This window comes from Xenopus laevis, chromosome 1S, assembly GCF_017654675.1.
Source record: "Xenopus laevis strain J_2021 chromosome 1S, Xenopus_laevis_v10.1, whole genome shotgun sequence".
NCBI lineage: Eukaryota > Metazoa > Chordata > Amphibia > Anura > Pipidae > Xenopus > Xenopus laevis.
In genome coordinates, this window is record NC_054372.1 from 2,412,707 (window position 1) to 2,431,086 (window position 18,380).

Below are 18,380 nucleotides of genomic sequence, written 5' to 3' on the forward strand. Positions count from 1 at the left end.
ATGGCAGATTCCAGGAATGAATCTAAAAGATTTAAATCTATGTTTCCTGTGGATTCTAAGGAAATACAGCAATGGGAAGAACCTCCGAAAGTGGATGTTCCGATAGGCAGATTATCCAAGCATACTACTATTCCAGTGGAAGAATCATCTATCAAAGACCTCTGGATCGTAGAGCTGAATGTGCCCCGAGAAGATCTTATTTTGCAGGGGTTAGTATCTGTAAACTATCACAGGCTGCAGTGTCGGTGTCTAGATCCTTAAAGTTTGGTTGTCTATGTACAGGCAGTTTTTGTTCTTAGTGTGTCCATGATCAAAGCACAGGTAACATGGTTTTGACAAATATTCAGAACATACAATCTAATTTTTGTATTTTAATTTACAATCTAATTTTGGTATTTTGAGAAACATTGGAAAATGCCAAAAAGGGGGCCAGTAAAGGGCCAGATCGAAAACTCCACTAAAGTTTTTGGGGATATGTCAAATTAAATTTGAAGAATTTGTTTTTCATTGATTTGAATCTGGTCTAAAGTTCTATAAATAAACAAGATGACTTGGGAAGTATGTAAAGGTGACCATTTCCATATTTCTTGTAGAATGGCATCAGTCACCTTTCTAGGCTTACACAGTTACTGGGGTAATTTTATAGAAACATATCATCTGAAAAACTGTTGGTTTCTTTGGTTTATTTATGGAATTGCATCTGTTTTCTCAAGATAATTATTGTCAATGAAATACTTTAAGAATAGATGGGAGATGCCCCAGGTGGCTGTGTCTATATCCAGGATACTGTGAAAATATAAAATGATGGTTGGATTAGTCAGTCCTCTAACTCTGTTCTACACATGCAGCCGATTCCTGAGTCCCCTGAGTCTCTCTGTGCTACCGACTGCTGCTGGGAGACATGGCAGTACCTGATCCTTTAGTGGTGCTGGTTTACGTGATGATCTTGTGTGTGGGACCCTGCAGATCTCTGGGTCAGTCCTTCAGTCCTGCCTGTCACCTGGAGATTGTGAAAACATTTGAGGAATATGAATACATACAAGAAGGAGACATCATGATCGGAGGGGTGATGACTGCACATTTAAGTTTGGTGACTGATAATTTTCCTTGGAACAAAAAAGGGAGACTTAAGTGTATTGAGTAAGTATCATCCATTTTAAAACCTATTGCTGAAGAGAGTCAAGAAAAGTCGAAAGACGTAAAAGGAAAGTGGTAGCTACCTGCTTGAAATATGGAGTTAACGATTATACTAGTATACTAGTTAGTCATTGTGACTGATACCAACAAACACATAAAATTCAAGTCAAGAATTGATCACAGTAATGGAGCTATTGTGACTATTCCAGGTATAAATATTCGCTATTCTCTTTCCTGAACAAAGTTACAGCACAGGCAAAGAATAAAGGGTTTAGGGGCACACTTAGGAGTCTATTTATTAAATAGGGAAATAAACTCAAATTTTTAGAGAAAAAACCCTATTATTTTTGGAGATTTATTATACCCCGCATCTGGTTACAATTCGAATCTGAAAATGTTCCAGCTAAAACCTGTTGAAATCATGAAAAAGTCAATGGCAGGTGGTTCCTTTAACCTTTGGATCATATTTTTTGCCTTCATGGTTGTCAAGAGATTCCGGCTGCTTTAAGGTGTCAAATCGAAAAAGTGGGCATCAAATCTAAAAAGAATTTTGCAACTTTTTCTCATTTTTTAGTGGTATATTCAGGGTATTATTTTTATAATAAAGTGAGAAAAAGTTGAATTTTAGTAAATAATCCCCTAAATGTAGATACTACTGCACTGCCCAGACTTGTGTAAGTAAGCAAGTACTGTATGTCCTTGACTTTCAGCCATCCCGAATCTTACAGGCCAGATAGTTGCACCGGGTCTTTAGTTGATTATATCAAAAGTTATATCAAGAGTTGCAGGTTGCGATGCTAGCATACTTTGTTCTAAGGGTAAATTATGAAAAACCCTGGCAAAACCCAACATTCTGAGACAAGAGTATGTGGGGAAGATAATTCTTTAGTAAGTTGAACAGCTAAACTGGCTAAGCTACAAAACTCTCTTTTCTACCACTCTTCCTATGATGCTAATCAAATTATTTTATCTTTGATTGACAAATACATCCTGATTATCTGTGAGTATAATTTGAACTACATTATTAATTGTTCCAGTCCCAGCCAACAGAATTTTAGGCACTTTTTGGATTTTAAATTTGCTGTTGAGCAAAGTAACAAGGATCCAGCACTTTTACCCAATCTAACCCTGGGGTACCATATATATGATTCCTGTGGGGATGCACGGAAGGCGGTGAGGAGCGTACTACAGATATTATCTGGTATCAGGGAACCAGTTCCCAATTACTCCTGTGTGAGAAAGAGAAACATTGCTGGTTTCATTGGAGATCTTGGAACAGACACAACTATACCCATAGCCCATACTCTGCATATTTATGGCTTTTCCCAGGTGAGAAAACTGCAATGAAACTTGTTGAAAATAATCTCTCTTTTTGTTATTGGCCAACCGGTTAATGTTAACACAGGTAAGAAATATTTATGAAGGATTATTGACATTAGCAGTGTGTATTTTCAAGTAAAAACAAATATTGCATATGCTTGAGACACTTTTTTAGTGGGCAGGGAAGAATGGGTCACAATCATAGAAGGGGATCAGCACCTAGGGCAACGGAGAGACCAGAAACAACATATAGTGTAGTATGTTCCAGTTACATTTAAATAACACCCTGTGTTCAATCACCTGTTGTATGTGATTCCTGCAGTCTCCACCAGTTTGGCAGAAATGCAAGACCACAATTGGGGTATCGCATGTAATGTTTCACAGGTGTAGATTCTCCTTGTAGTTTGCCTTTAAGCTTACAGGAACCCAAAACAGATCAACCGAGGTATTCGATTTAAAGACTAAATTTGGGATACATTCCTGCTACGTTCAGTTTAGACTCTCAGCTGGAAGGATCTCTCTGCAGCTCTGATATAGTGACAGTTTTAGCAGGAATGTATCTGATTTACACTCAAGGGGAAAAGAAGGTGTCACAGAGGAATCACATACCACAGGAGTTCTGATTGAACACAGGGTGTTATTTAAATTTAACTGGAACTTACTATACTATGAGGCCCATTAACTTAGCTCGAGTGAAGGAATAGAAGGAAAAAAACTTTGAATTTCGAATGATTTTTTTTTACTACTTCGACCATCGAATGGGCTACTTTGACCTTCGACTACGACTTTGACTTCAAATCCAACATTTTAAACTAAAAATCATTCCACTATTCGACCATTCGATAGTCAAAGTACTGTCTCTTTATAACATGTGTGTGTGGGGGGCGTTACATTTTTTAGCGCTGATGTCTGTGTGGTCTTTTAACTGTAGTGTGGAGTGGGCGGGATCTGGGGTGGGGCTTGGGGGCCAGGGTGGGCAGGGCCCAGGAGGCCCTGAACATTTTGTTGTACGGGGCCCTGTGATTTCTAATGGCGGCCCTGCATAAGAGGGATATAAATGAGCTGGAGAGAGTGCAGAGACTAAGTGCAACTAAACTGGTTAGAGGGAGGGAAGAGTTAAATTATGAGGGGAGACTGACAAGGTTGGGGTTGTTTTCTCTGGGGGAAAAAAGGCGCTTGTGAGGGGACGTGATTAGACTTTACAAGTACATTAGAGGACATTATAGACAAATAGCAGGGGACCTTTTTACCCATAAAGAGAATGACGTACCAGAGGCCTCCCCTTCAGACTAGAGGAAAAGAAGTTTCATTTAAAGGAACAGAGTAGGGGGTTCATCACAGTGAGGACAGTGAGGTTGGGGAATGCACTGCCGGGTGATGATTCAGTTAATGACTATAAGAGGGACTTGGATGATTTCTTGGACAGACATAATACAAAGGCTATTGTGATACTAAACTCTATAGTTAGTATAGGTATGGGTATATAGAACTTAATTAAAAGTAGAGAGGGGTGTGTGTATGGTGGTGGGTTTTCATTTGGACTTTGTCTTTTTTCAACCCAATTTAACTATGTAACTATGTAACTATGTTAAGACGAGGAGAAAATATAGAGGAAAAACACCCAAAATCAACACATACACCATTGACCACCATTTTACTAACTCCCATCCCTAATTTATTAATATTTAAACTTGAAAAATTTATACTGAAAAAAGTTGAAGGAGGTTTTTTACTAAAGTTTTTTTAGCCATATTTATCAATAAATCTACTCTAAAAAAAATCTTGTGTGGGAAAAGACTCAATAAAATCATGAAAATATCTGAATTGTTCAATCTTTTGGGATTTGACTGCTGAAAACTCAGACATTTTTGGATTATGGCCCGATTTCTTCCAATTGTAAACGGCACCTTCCAATGAATTAAACACAACCTCGGCAGGTTTGAGATGGAGTACTTTTTTATTTGGACTTTTAGTAGCAGCCTCAGGGATTAATTAATCATAACAAAATGTTGCTTTTTTTCTCCAAAAAAAATATGTTTTCCCCTTTAAAACTCTGACCAGAAAAAATCAGACATTAATAAAAATGAAATAATACAAACATTTGAGGTTGTATGTTTAAATACCTCAAATTTTTCAAGTTTATAAGTTTAAAAGCATTTAATAGCTTGAATTTATCAAGTTTTTGAGTGAAACCCAGCATCAAACACTCCAAAACTCCCAAAATTCATGAAGGTTAAAAACATCTTCAAATGGGACTGCTGCCATTGACTTTTACATGAATTCAACAGGTTTTAGATTAAGTATTTTCAGACATTTAGCAGCTTTTGGGCATTTTTTAGTAAAAAAAACTCAAATTTTTATAGGAAAAAAAATGTTTTAATAATTAACCCGCTATGTTTGTTAATAAGATTTAGAGGCAGATTTACATATGGTCGAATATTGAGGGTAAATTAACCCTCGATATTCAAGTGCCGAATGTAAATCCTTCGACTTCGATATTCGAAGTCGAAGGATTTACCACAAATAGTTAGATCAAATGATTGAACGAAAAATATTTCGATCGAGCGATTAAATCCTTCAAATCGTTCGATTCGAAGGATTTTAATCCATCGATCGAACTATTTTTCTTCAACCAAAAAATTGCTAACATTGCACTTCGGTAGGTTTTAGGTGGCGAAGTAGAGGGTCGAAGTTTTTTTAAAGAGACAGTACTTCGATTATCGAATGGTCGAATATTTGAATGATTTTTAGTTTGAAACGTTCGATTCGAAGTAAAAGTCGTAGTCGAGGGTCGAAGTAGCCAATTCGATGGTCAAAGTAGACAAAAAAAAAATTGGAAATTCAACATTTTTTTATTCTATTCCTTCACTCGAGCAAAGTAAATGGGCCCCCACAAGTACCTGAGGGGGAACTTATATGAAGGTACATTTTCAATTCATTATTCTTTCTTTGGTGGCGGCTCAATAAATTTAACGATTTAACTTATCTAAAAAATACTAATTTGTGACTATGCCTTGAAAACCCATCAATAATCTGAAGCATTCATGTTTTTTGGGTGATAATTAAAAAAAAAAAAACCTGCGTTTTGGGGCATAAAATCTGAAAAAAATCATATGATTTGGATTTTTATTTATGATTTTACAAGTCTTTTCAAGCACCAGAGTTTTTCAAGTAAATTTATTGATAAATATGGTTTCAAGAAAATAGCAATACATTTCCAGATTTTAGTAAATAACCCCCATAAGTTGTTTAAAGGCTTAAAGACTGTTAGAAAGTTGAAGGGAATGTAACGGAATGAAATTAGCCCTAGTAAAGTCTTGAATGCATATATATGAAACTACTAATATGGATCTGTTTATGAAGAAAAGATATCCTATCTAATATGGGCCGGGTGGTAAACCTAGGGTATATTATTATTGTTGTTGTTGTTGTTGTTTTTATTATTATTATTATTATTATTACAGCAACCTGTATCATGGCAGCTAACCACTGCAAAATATACAAATTACCAACAGGCAATTCAAATAGTATTGTCAAAACCAATGAAGTTTGTAGTTAATATTTGTGCTCAAATGTGGAGGAGTTAATGAAAAATGAAAATTATATGTATGTAATATTATTTTAATCTATTTAATTATTTGTTAAATACAGAAGGATACCTTATGTAATACAGGTATTGGACCTGTTATCCAGAATGCTCGGGACCTGGGGTTTTCCTGATAACGGATCTTTCCGTAATTTGGATCTTCATGCCTTTAGTCTACTAGAAATTCATGTAAACATGAAATAAAGCCAATAGGCTGGTTTTGCTTCCAATAAGGATTAATTATATCTTTGTTGGGATCAAGTACAAGTTACTGTTTTATTTTTACACAGAAAAAGGAAATAATTTTTAAAAATTTGGATTATTTGGATAAAATGGAGTCTATGGGAGACAGCCTTTCTGTAATTTGGAGCTTTCTGGATAATGGGTTTCCGGATAAGGGATCCTATACCTGTACTTTCCTCTTTTAGATGACCTTTATTAGAATATCATGACCGTATGGCTAATTTTTAACCTTGAATTCCTATTACCAGATCAGTTATGGAGATACAGATCATTTACTGGCTGATAGAGGCACCTTCCCATATTTGTTTCAGACGGTACAGAATGAAGAAAGCAGTTATATTGGTTTAGGCAAACTTCTGAGACATTTTGGCTGGACCTGGGTTGGAATAATTACATCTGATGACATCAGAGGAGAAAAAGAACATCAACATCTGATCAAATATCTCTACAGGGAGGGCATCTGTACAGACTTCACGATAAAGATAAACATTGAGAAGCATACTAAAACGGACATAAATAACAATATAGATATTATTCAGAAATCATCTACCAGCATTATGTTACTTTGTGGAACTGTTGCCTACTTTGTTATTGCAAGACTTATACTTATTAAAGATGCAACACAAGAAAAAACATTGATCCTGTTCTCTAACTGGGGAACCAATGATGTGGCTGTCAGGTTCGACCTAAAAATATTTAATTGCAGTTTGCTGTTTGTGCCAAGTCTCCATTATAATCTTAATACTGCAGAACTGGAGAGATTTCTTGATGACCTACATCCTTCGAAATACCCAGAAGACAGATTACTTGAAAATATTTGGATGATTTTCCATTTCTGTTTGTCAAAAAACCCAATTAAGAATCTTTTGTATCAATATATTTACTGGGAGGTTCTCCATAACTGCACAGGACAGGAGCGGATTACAGACCTGACCCATTTTACAGCTGATTCTAGTTATTCCCAAGTTTATCTGGCAGTTGAAATGATGTCTCACGCAATTCATGATATGAATGTGCAGTTTAGTGGAAATATTGTGAAGATCATAGAAATGTATCATTATGAGCACCAGGTAATAAAGAATACTACATTAGGGGGCAGATTTACATATGGTCGAATATCGAGGGTTAATTAACCCTCGATATTCAACTGCGAATGTAAATCCTTCGACTTCAAAAATCGAAGTTGACGGATTTACCGCAAATCATTTGATTCTAAGGATTTTAATCCATCAATCAAACGATTTTTCTTCGACCAAAAAATTGCTAGGAAGCCTATGGGGACCTTCCCCATAGGCTAACATTGCACCTCGGTAGGTTTTACGTGGCGAAGTAGGGGGGTCGAAGTTTTTTTTAAAGAGACAGTATCGAATGGTGGAATGGTCGAACGATTTTTAGTTTGAATTGTTCGATTCGAAATTGAAGTCGTAGTCGAAGGTCGAAGTAGCCAATTCGATGGTCGAAGTAGCCAAAAAAAACATTCGAAATTCAACGTTTTTTTTTATTCTACTCCTTCACTCGAGCAAAGTAAATGGGCCCCTAGATGTATGTCGTAGAAATAAGTCTAAAGCAAGCAGGCTTGCTGAGTAATTAATCTTGAAACCATTTCACTACTCATCTCATCCTTCTTCAGGTCACTTAAGGGAAAACCCTGGCATTTTGAAGTATTAAGGTTAATAGAGTCACCAACATTGAATTGCAAAGGTTCTCTGACCAAAATATGAACACTGTCTTGTTCTGAGGAGCTAGCCTCCTATGTTGAGCCATTCACTTACCAAGAAGTTCTCCCCAATGTGTATGTGTATATATATAATATACACTACACTGGACAGCACGGACAACATCTATATAAATTCAATGGAAGTGCTGTGATTGGATTTTGGTGACTGTATTTCACTTATAAGGGTAAAATCACCTGGATAAATGGAAACCTTCACAAATCTACTCATTGTCTGAAAAAAATAACTGTTTCTTACCTCTGTGACACAAGAAGGGGTTTCCTATTAAGCTATTCAGGCTGGCAGAAAAGATATTGAGGTGCCATAGGCTACCAGCAAAAAATCTCTAATCATTGCCGTCATATACAGTAATTACAATGCTTTGTAGCCAGAATAAATTCTAGGGAAAAAATGAAACTGTTGGGTGAAACATTGTAGCTTAGTAATGCTACGTATAAGATCCCTGAATCAATCATAGAACCAACTCTATGGGGCAGATTTATTAAGGGTCAAATAGAAAATTAGAATTCAAATTTTTAAAAAAAATGTTATGGTCAAAACTGTCAAATTCGACTAGGTAACTATCCAAAATTGATTAGAGTTGTTTGAAAAAATCCAAATTAAATGTATCATATGCTGGCCCTTTAAGAATTTGAATTTGACTATTCGGTACCTTAAACCTGCTCAATTACTGTAAAAGTCCATGGGAGAGGTCCAGTGACAATTTTAGTTGTTTGGAGCCTTCCTGACATTCAAGTTTTTTTCAGAGAAAAAACAACTCGAGTTTGGTCGAATTTGATTCAAATTATATTTTTCGGGTCGGTAAAATTAGTCTGAATCTGCAATATTCTTTTTCTTATGATAAATCTACCCTGATGAATTTCGAGTAAAAGTGAATTCACGTGTGTTAAAAAAACATCTCATATGAATTCGAAATTTGAAATTTGATAAATGCGAAATTAGAAATTGATAAATGTGCCTCTAAGAGTAAAAAACAACAACATAGTCTCATCTTTAGAATCTGGTATAAGCTAAACTTAGACTTAGAAATAGGAGTGAGCAGAACACAAGTACATGCACTATACTTATAGTATGTTTTGACAAATCCAAATGGTGACACTAACATACAGTAAATATCAGTAAATGACCCTGGTTTGTGTTTGTTCCTGACAATATGAGCTTGAGTTCATAAAAGCTGTTTTCAGCTCCAGCCATGCTATTTAGGGAGTTCATAGGCTGCATAGAACATCCTTGTGGTATAAAGAAAAGGAGTAAAGGCTACACATGAATAAAGTATAAATCTAAGATTCCACTAATAGACAATATTTGACTATAGTCTTCACTGAATTGCTGCCATTGGAGGTTTTGCAACATTTATTTCTTTACACAGAAGCCTTTACAGCAATGTCTGGTCATGGGAAAGCACTGGGTATTTTAATTTATTTGTTACTTTAACAACATCAGAAGGAGGTATCAGCCTGGAGGTATTGCAAACGATATAAAGTGTTGATATCATCAATCCTTTTCTTATTAGTAGCTGATCGGAGGGACACCAATGTCTGTATTGACCAGGACAGCTCACCAATCAAACATCACTTATCTACTGATTCTTCCATCACACAATAGATGACTTTACTACTATTTCCATCAAAGGATGATTTTCATTCTACAAAAAAGCTAAAAATGATAAGCCTAGATTTTAAATATTTGTATTTATAAGATATTCATTTTATACACAGTTTTAATCATTTAAAGTATTATATTGTATTTCACAGCTGCAACGTTACATGAAATCAAGACGATATAAATCCTCCGACAATCCAGACTTCTCCTTTAATGAAAATGTTGATATGTATATAATAACAAGATTCTGGATCTATAGCTTGATTATAACGGCTGATAGTAAGGTGATCAGAAAGCTCCTTGGTGAGATCTTCCCGTGGGCTCCATCAGATCAACAGTTAAACTTCAACCTAACTTCCGTTACATGGAATGGAAAAAAAGTAAGATCTATTTAGTCTTCTTGATATTATAGATGTCAGAAGGACTGCCTTATTGAAATCTATTTATATATTTAGAAGGATTTAGAATGAGGAAAGCAGCACTGAAAATGTGCTCTTGGGAAATCCTTTCCATTGTCAGTTGTGGTGAAAAGAAATACTAATAGTGTTCAGTGTGTTTACTATTTCTGTTGATATCATGATTTTTTTAAAAATAATAGCTTATCATATTTGAGCATATCAAAGTGAAATAATAATAACTAAGCATATCAAAATAGACAACTGTTAGGTCTCATCACAAACCCATCTTATTAAACCTTTCCTCATATCACATTCCAGATATCATAGAATTGTTCTAGTTGTATTGACAACTTTATCAACTGAATTAAATTCGATGATTGGATATGAATTAAAATCTTATTCGACATTCCCTCCATGATACCTTGTTGCAGAGACAACAGTTTAAAGGAGAAGGAAAGCTACGGAAGCATTTTATTGCCAATAGATTAGCTACAACAGTGCAAGCTAGAATGCTATATTTATTCTGTAGAATGTTTTACCATACCTGAGTAAAAAGCTCTAAAAACTCTCTGTTTGTTTAGGATAGCAGCTGCAGTATTAACATGGTGTGACATCACTTCCTGTCTGAGTCTCTCCCTGCTCTGGGCTCAGATTACAGTAGAGAAGGGAGGGGGCAGGGGAAGAGGAGCAAACTGAGCATGCTCAAGCCCAGGGCAATGAGGTTTAAGCTGAAAACAGTTAGTCTGATACAGAAGCCCATGTGTACACAATAGAAGGTAAGAAATGCTGAGTTTCTTTTGACAGAGGACTCAGAGCAGCATTACTTTGGGGGTTTACTGGTATATTTAGATGGACCTTTCTGTTAAGGCTTACTTAGTTTTAATCTTTCCTTCTCCTTTAAGGGAGGAACTAAAACACTACATTTTAGATGTGCAAACTTTGCCTGTATATGGGCATCTCTGCAACATATTAACTGTGAAAGGCTTTTCACAGGTTTAAACACAGAAGGAAAATGGAAAGTCTTTAAAATGCTGCTTAATAAATATACATGGCAGTTTATCCCCCTTTGCAAGCAAGGGGCTTGTTCGCAAAGCAAAACATTTATGGTTTGATAAAAGTATTGGTGTTCAGGTTGGTACGAAAACGTGCATTTAAGGCATTCAAGTTGGCTGGGACAGCTGAAATGTTTATCAGGTACAAAGAGGCCAATAAAGCATAGAAAAAAGCTATCAGATAAGCTAAAATAAGATGGAAAAGGGCATTGCAGTGAGGAGTAAAATGATTTAAAAATAATTTTTGAAATAATTTTTCAATTCAAAATGAAGCAGGAAGGGTTGGGACCCTTATTATCAGAGAGGGGTCAGTTTGTTGATGAGAACAGGGAAAAAACAGAAATTAGGAACTGTTATTTTTCATCTGTCTACATAACTAATGAACCTGCTGAGGAAGATTTCCTTGAATTAGTCCCAATTATTTCAATACAACCAATGATGCATGGGTCACTCAGTAGGAAATTCAAAAAAGACTTGAACATGTAATGTTAAATAACGGTTTGAGATCAGATGCTATTCATCCCAAGGTATTAAATGAGCTTAACTTTTCCATTGCCAAACCTCTTTACTTAATTTTTCATGATTCTGTTTGCATGGTGCAGAGACATTTTCTAATTTTCTAATGTGGCTCCAAAAAGGAATTCCTATCTCAGTCTGAAAACTATAAGCCAGTTAGTCTGACATCAGTGGTAGGAAAGATTTTTGAAGGTGTAATAGGGGAGAGGATACTTCACTACATTCCAAATCACATACTAGGAGTTTGTGCCAGCATGGTTCTTTCATGCCAGACTAATCTAATTGCCTTTAATGAGGGGATGACCAGACACCTTGACTCTGGGGTGGCAATGGCTGTGATCTGCTTAGACTTTGCTAATGCAGTTGATACAATACCACACAGAAGGTTACTGGAGAAATTAAGGAATATTGGCCTGGAACTTAGTATTTGTACTGGAAAACTGGCTGAAGGATAGATTACAATAATTAATGGTAAATTTAACATTTTCTAATTGGAACAGTGAAGTGGAGTACTGCACGGGTCTGTTCTTGGTCCTTTGCTTTTTATTTTGTTTATTAATGACATGGAGGTGGGTTTATATTTTTGCTCATGATAGTAAATTGTGCAAACCCAAAAGGTCGATGCAGGATGTTACCACTTTGCAGAGTGATTTGACTATATTAAAAGACTGGGCAGCTAACTAGAAAATTAGATTCAATGTTGACATTGCACTTTGGCAGCAAAAAGAATAAATAATGCACTTTGTTAGAAATAATATAAATGCCAGTTATACTCCAAATGGTCTAATGGTTGGGGGTTTCCTTAATTGAAAAAGTTCTGGGGACATTTGTAGATAACAAGATGTCCAAATACAGTGTAAGTTCATGGCTACTAATACTAATAAATTATTGTCTTGCAAAAAATAAGGGCATTAACGCAAGCATATGATTTTGCCTCTTTATAGGTCCCTGGTAAGGTCTCATATTGAGTACACAGTGCAGTTTTAGGTTTCAGTCCTTAAGAAGGATATAAATGAGCTGGAGAATGTGCAACTAAACTGGTTAGAGGGATGAAAGACTTAAATTATGAGGGTGAAATGTCAAGGTTGGGGTTGTTTTTTTTGAACCAAAAGACACTTGTGAGGGGACATGATTACTCTTTACAACTACATTAAATGTCAATATACAGAGAGTTGGATTTTTTTTTGCACATAAAAAGGATCACTGCACCAGAGGCCTCCCCTTCAGACTAGAGGAAAAGAAGTTTCATTTAAAGGAACAGAGTAGGGGGTTCATCACAGTCAGGACAGTGAGGTTGGGGAATGCACTGCCGGGTGATGTTGTGATGCTGATTCAGTTAATGACTATAAGAGGGGCTTGGATGATTCCTTTGGCAAGCATAATATACAGTAACAGGCTATTGTGATACTAAAATCTAAAATGAGTATAGCTATTGGTATATATAGTTCTGCCACTTTGCACAGTGATTTGTCTAAATTCGAAAACTGGGCAGCGAACTGGAAAATGAGGTTCAATGTTGATAAATGCAGGTTATGCACTTTGGCAAAAATAATATAAATGCAAGTTATACACTAAGGGGCAGATGTATGAAGGGTCGAATATCGAGGGTTAATTAACCCTCGATATTCGACTAGGAACTAAAATCGTTCGACTTCGAATATCGAAGTCGAACGATTTAGCGCAAATCCTGCGATCGAGCGATCGAAGGATTATTCCTTCGATCGAACGATTAAATCCTTCGAATCGAATGATTCGAAGGATTTTAATCCAACGATCGAAGGAATATCCTTCGATCAAAAAATCTCAGGCAAGCCTATGGGGACCTTCCCCATAGGCTAACATTGACTACGGTAGCTTTTAGATGGCGAACTAGGGGGTCGAAGTTTTTTCTTAAAGAGACAGTACTTCCACTATGGAATGGTCGAATAGTCGAACGATTTTTAGTTCGAATCGTTCGATTCGTAGTCGAAGGTCGAAGTAGCCCATTCGATGGTCGAAGTAGTCCAAAAAACACTTCGAAATTCGAAGTTTTTTTAATTCGAATCCTTCACTCGAGCTTTTTGAATCGGCCCCTAAATGTCAGTGTGTTGGGAGTTTCCTTAAATGAGAAGGATCTTGGGGTCTTTGTAGATAACACGTTGTCTAATTCTGGGCAGTGTCATTCTGTGGCTACTAAAGCAAATAAAGTTCTTGTATAAAAAAGGGCATTAACTCAAGGGATGAAAACATAATTATGTCTCTTTATAGGTCCCTGGTGAGGCCTCATCTGGAGTATGGGGGCAGTTTTGGACTCCAGTCCTTAAGAGGGATATAAATGAGCTGGAGAGAGTGCAGAGACTAAGTGCAACTAAACTGGTTAGAGGGAGGGAAGAGTTAAATTATGAGGGGAGACTGACAAGGTTGGGGTTGTTTTCTCTGGGGGAAAAAAGGCGCTTGTGAGGGGACATGATTAGACTTTACAAGTACATTAGAGGACATTATAGACAAATAGCAGGGGACCTTTTTACCCATAAAGAGAATCACGTACCAGAGGCCTCCCCTTCAGACTAGAGGAAAAGAAGTTTCATTTAAAGGAACAGAGTAGGGGGTTCATCACAGTGAGGACAGTGAGGTTGGGGAATGCACTGCCGGGTGATGATTCAGTTAATGACTATAAGAGGGACTTGGATGATTTCTTGGACAGACATAATACAAAGGCTATTGTGATACTAAACTCTATAGTTAGTATAGATATGGGTATATATCATTTATGTGACAGTAGGGAGGGGGGTGTGTATGGGGCTGGGTTTTCATTTGGAGGGGTTGAACTTGATGGACTTTGTCTTTTTTCAACCTGATTTAACTATGTAACTATGTAACTATATATATGTAAGTGTATAGCTAGGTTGATATAAGTATGTGTATATATTTTTATTTTAGTGCTTTCACAACCTGCCCTGCACATAAAGGATTATACAGTGCATCCAAATGGCAGAAATACAAAAAAGATCAATACAACAGCCTATGAACTAGTCTTGTCGACATTGCAAACAAGGAAATAATGAAAGAAATCAGTGCAATCGAGGAAGAACTAAATTAACATAATATACAAAAATGTAGAATCATTCATCAAGAGAAAAACTGCACTATGTTGTTATAAAGACAATAATAGAATTCACCCAGAGGCCACAAAGTACAAAAAAAATGTCAATGCAAAAACAGGCTGCAAATCACTGTACAACTTTACAACAGACCAGATCCTCACCACCACACATATGATCTTTTTCAAGCCAATTTTCCAGGCCTTTTACCAGTTTTTGTGAGTTTTATTATTTAAATGGATTTCCCAGATAACTATCCTAACGTATGTAACAAAGTCATAACCCAATTGGAAGTTAAAAGCTCCACAATAACTGGAATATAAAAAAGTTATTGCATTTTGCTACATGCAGTTATATGTCCCTTTGACTTTCTCCCAGAAATGATAAAGTGGGAAGCAGACACCACACTTGCTAAAAACTGATTATGATGAATGCTATGGTTTAGAGCAATATTAGGGCCGTCTTGTAACCATCGGCACTCTACTCTGTATCTTGAGCCAGACTTTTTAACTAGTGCAAGGCATCCAGATCCCATATGCAAGTGCTCTTTGAATGAACACTAAGGGGCAGATGTAAGAAGGGTCGAATATCGAGGGTTAATTAGCCCTCGATATTCGACCAGGAACTAAAATCGTTCGACTTCGAATATCGAAGTCGAACGATTTAGCGCAAATCCTGCAATCGAACGGTCGAAGGATTATTCGTTCGATCGAACGATTAAATCCTTCGAATCGAACGATTCGAAGGATTTTAATACAACGATCGAAGGAATATCCTTCGATCAAAAAATCACAGGCAAGCCTATGGGGACCTTCCCCATAGGCTAACAATGACTTCGGTAGCTTTTAGCTGCCGAAGTAGGGGGTCGAAGTTTTTCTTAAAGAGACAGTACTTTGGCTATCGAATGGTCGAATAGTCGAACGATTTTTAGTTCGAATCGTTCGATTCGAAGTCGAAGTAGTAGTCGAAGGTCGAAGTAGCCCATTCGATGGTCGAAGTAGCCCAAAAAACACTTCGAAATTCGAAGTTTTTTTAATTTGAATCCTTCACTCGAGCTTTGTTAATCTGCCCCTAAAGGTTGTGCTATTGTGCCCTCATTCATATATTAGAGTTTTTTTAAGTTTGCAACTCAAACTTCCCATTACCATGACCCCCAAAACTCATAATAATAATTCCATTAATTTTTATTTTAGATCCCAAAAGCTCAATGTTCAGACAATTGTCTCAGAGGATTCAGGAAGGCGCCAAAGCCCAGAGCTCAGTCTTGCTGTTATGATTGTGTCCCATGTTCAGAGGGAGAGATCTCCAATGAAACTGGTATTTACATAACATAATAACTAAAAGTTTAACAACACAATAGAATAGGTTTTGAATAGTTTTCTGCACAACACAACAGAACATACTTTTTGGATAGCATATAGTAAATCAAAACTTTCATTTTGGAATAAAAATTGGTAGAAATTACTAAGGAAGAATAAGGGTGAATTTGCATGTTATGAAGGGTCAATATAATGTAACATTTTATTATCAATAAAGGGTACTTTTTGGGCAAAAATATTATCCCCAAACAAAGGTGGTGGAGACAATTAGTTCATGGGGCTAACATGTGCATAATGACCAAGTCACGCCACTCTATGTTTTTTTATAGGTCCCTGGTGAGGCCTCATCTGGAGTATGGGGGCAGTTTTGGACTCCAGTCCTTAAGAGGGATATAAATGAGCTGGAGAGAGTGCAGAGACTAAGTGCAACTAAACTGGTTAGAGGGAGGGAAGAGTTAAATTATGAGGGTAGACTGTCGAGGTCATTATGCCCATGTGTGTGCCCCACCATGGCCACTCACAACGGGAGCTTCCTTCCTTATGCAGGTGGCCTAGTGCTGGTTTGGGCAGTTTTTATTTTAAAAACAACTGTTATCCCCAACCAGATGTGCAGGCTCTATTAGCAGGCACCTTTGGTTGGAAAAGTTATTTTTGCCAAACAGGTGCCCTTTTAGTGTAATTCAAGAGAGTTAGTCGTCCTTCTTGTTCCATGTCAGTGCTGCTGGTTCAAAATGTTTTTGCATTACCTATATCAATGGATTTCTTTGGCAATTAGTTCTTAATGTATTGTCTTTGACATATTTACAGACAGTATAAGCTGTTTCAAATGCCCAGCCATGGAATGGCCAAATGAGAGGAAAAATCAATGTATTGCAAGAAAAGAAGATTTTCTATCATACACCAATAATGTGATTTCTATATTTGTTTCATCTATTGCTGTTTTCTTTTTCCATATTACCCTGTTGATATTTGGCATCTTCATTTCCTACCGTAACACCCCCATAGTGAGAGCCAACAACAGGAGCCTGAGCTTCCTCCTCCTTGTCTCCATCAAGCTGAGCTTCCTCAGTGTGTTTCTGTTCCTCGGTCGCCCTGTGGATATAACCTGCATGCTGCGTAACATCACTTTTGGAATCACCTTCTCCATAGCTGTCTCTTCTCTCATGGCCAAGACTATCATGGTTTGTGTTGCTTTCAAAGCCACCAAGCCAGGGAGCTCATGGAGAAAATGGGTGGGAGTCAAACTGTCCAATTCTGTAGTCTTGTTCTGCTCATCCATTCAAATAATAATCTGCATGACTTGGTTGTCCATTTCTCCTCCCTTTCAGGAACTGGACCTTCACACTTACCCTGGAACCATCATCATTCAGTGCAATGAGGGCTCAGCTATTGGCTTTTACTCAGTTATTGGGTATATGGGGCTTCTGGCAGCTGTTAGTTTTGTTTTAGCATTTGTAGCTCGGACATTACCGGACAGTTTTAATGAGGCCAAGTACATCACTTTCAGCATGTTGCTCTTCTGCAGTGTTTGGATCACAATGATCCCGGCCTATCTGAGCACTAAAGGCAAAAACACTGTGTGTGTGGAGATATTTGCCATACTCACCTCAAGTGCTGGACTTTTATTCTGTATCTTTCTGCCAAAATGTTATATTATTTTATTTAGACCTGAAATTAATACAAAATCCCACTTATTAGGAAATAAAAAGTAATAATTAATTAATGTTTCTAGCAGGTCAGTGCATATGTTTTGATTAAATCTATTGTATTAGATATATAACTGTATTCATAAGAAAATAATATATTAAATTGCATCAAATAAAATTGTGCAAACAATTGAGTTTGTACACCATACCAGGTTTCTTACAACTGAATTTTTTTTCTAGTATTAGCCATTAAAAGGGTCATTAATAATGTATTTTAATTCATTTTAAATGTTTTATTTCTTAACATTTTTTAAATAGATCACCTTAAAATTTCTAACCTGCAGCATCGTATTACCCACATACTTTTAGTTATCAAGAGAAATCACCCCAAATATGAAAGACTAGGGTCCTCTGAACAGTTTGATGCCCAATATGTATAGGTGTACCAAAGGAAGTGGCATATAGGGGCCCCAAATGGAAGACCCCCATATGGTCTGTCATTTCAGGTACTGCAAAATCAACACATTTACATCGTTTTGGGGGGGTCAAAAGTAGAAAAAACTAAGCTCACCCCAGAAAACCATATATTTTCGCAAAGTACACATTCCCACAAATCTAAATTGGGTATGCATGTCTTTGTACTCCAAAGTACCAAGCGCAAACCATTCCTAAATTTGGTGATTTTGGCGACATTTCCAAAAATCACCTCAAAATTTCTACCCTGCAGCATCGTATTACCCACATA

At 36.7% G+C, this 18,380-nt stretch overlaps 1 protein-coding gene across 1 annotated transcript; it reads left to right on the forward strand.

Annotated features, from left to right (window-relative positions):
• LOC108704024 (vomeronasal type-2 receptor 26) lies at positions 1–17,701 on the forward strand. The gene is made up of 7 exons (XM_041577298.1): positions 1–209; positions 967–1,140; positions 2,175–2,466; positions 6,535–7,356; positions 9,777–10,004; positions 15,864–15,987; positions 16,797–17,701. The coding sequence occupies exons 1-7, from the start codon at positions 1–3 to the stop codon at positions 17,699–17,701; spliced, it is 2,754 nt and encodes a 917-aa protein (XP_041433232.1).
• Positions 17,702–18,380: the final 679 nt, after the last annotated feature.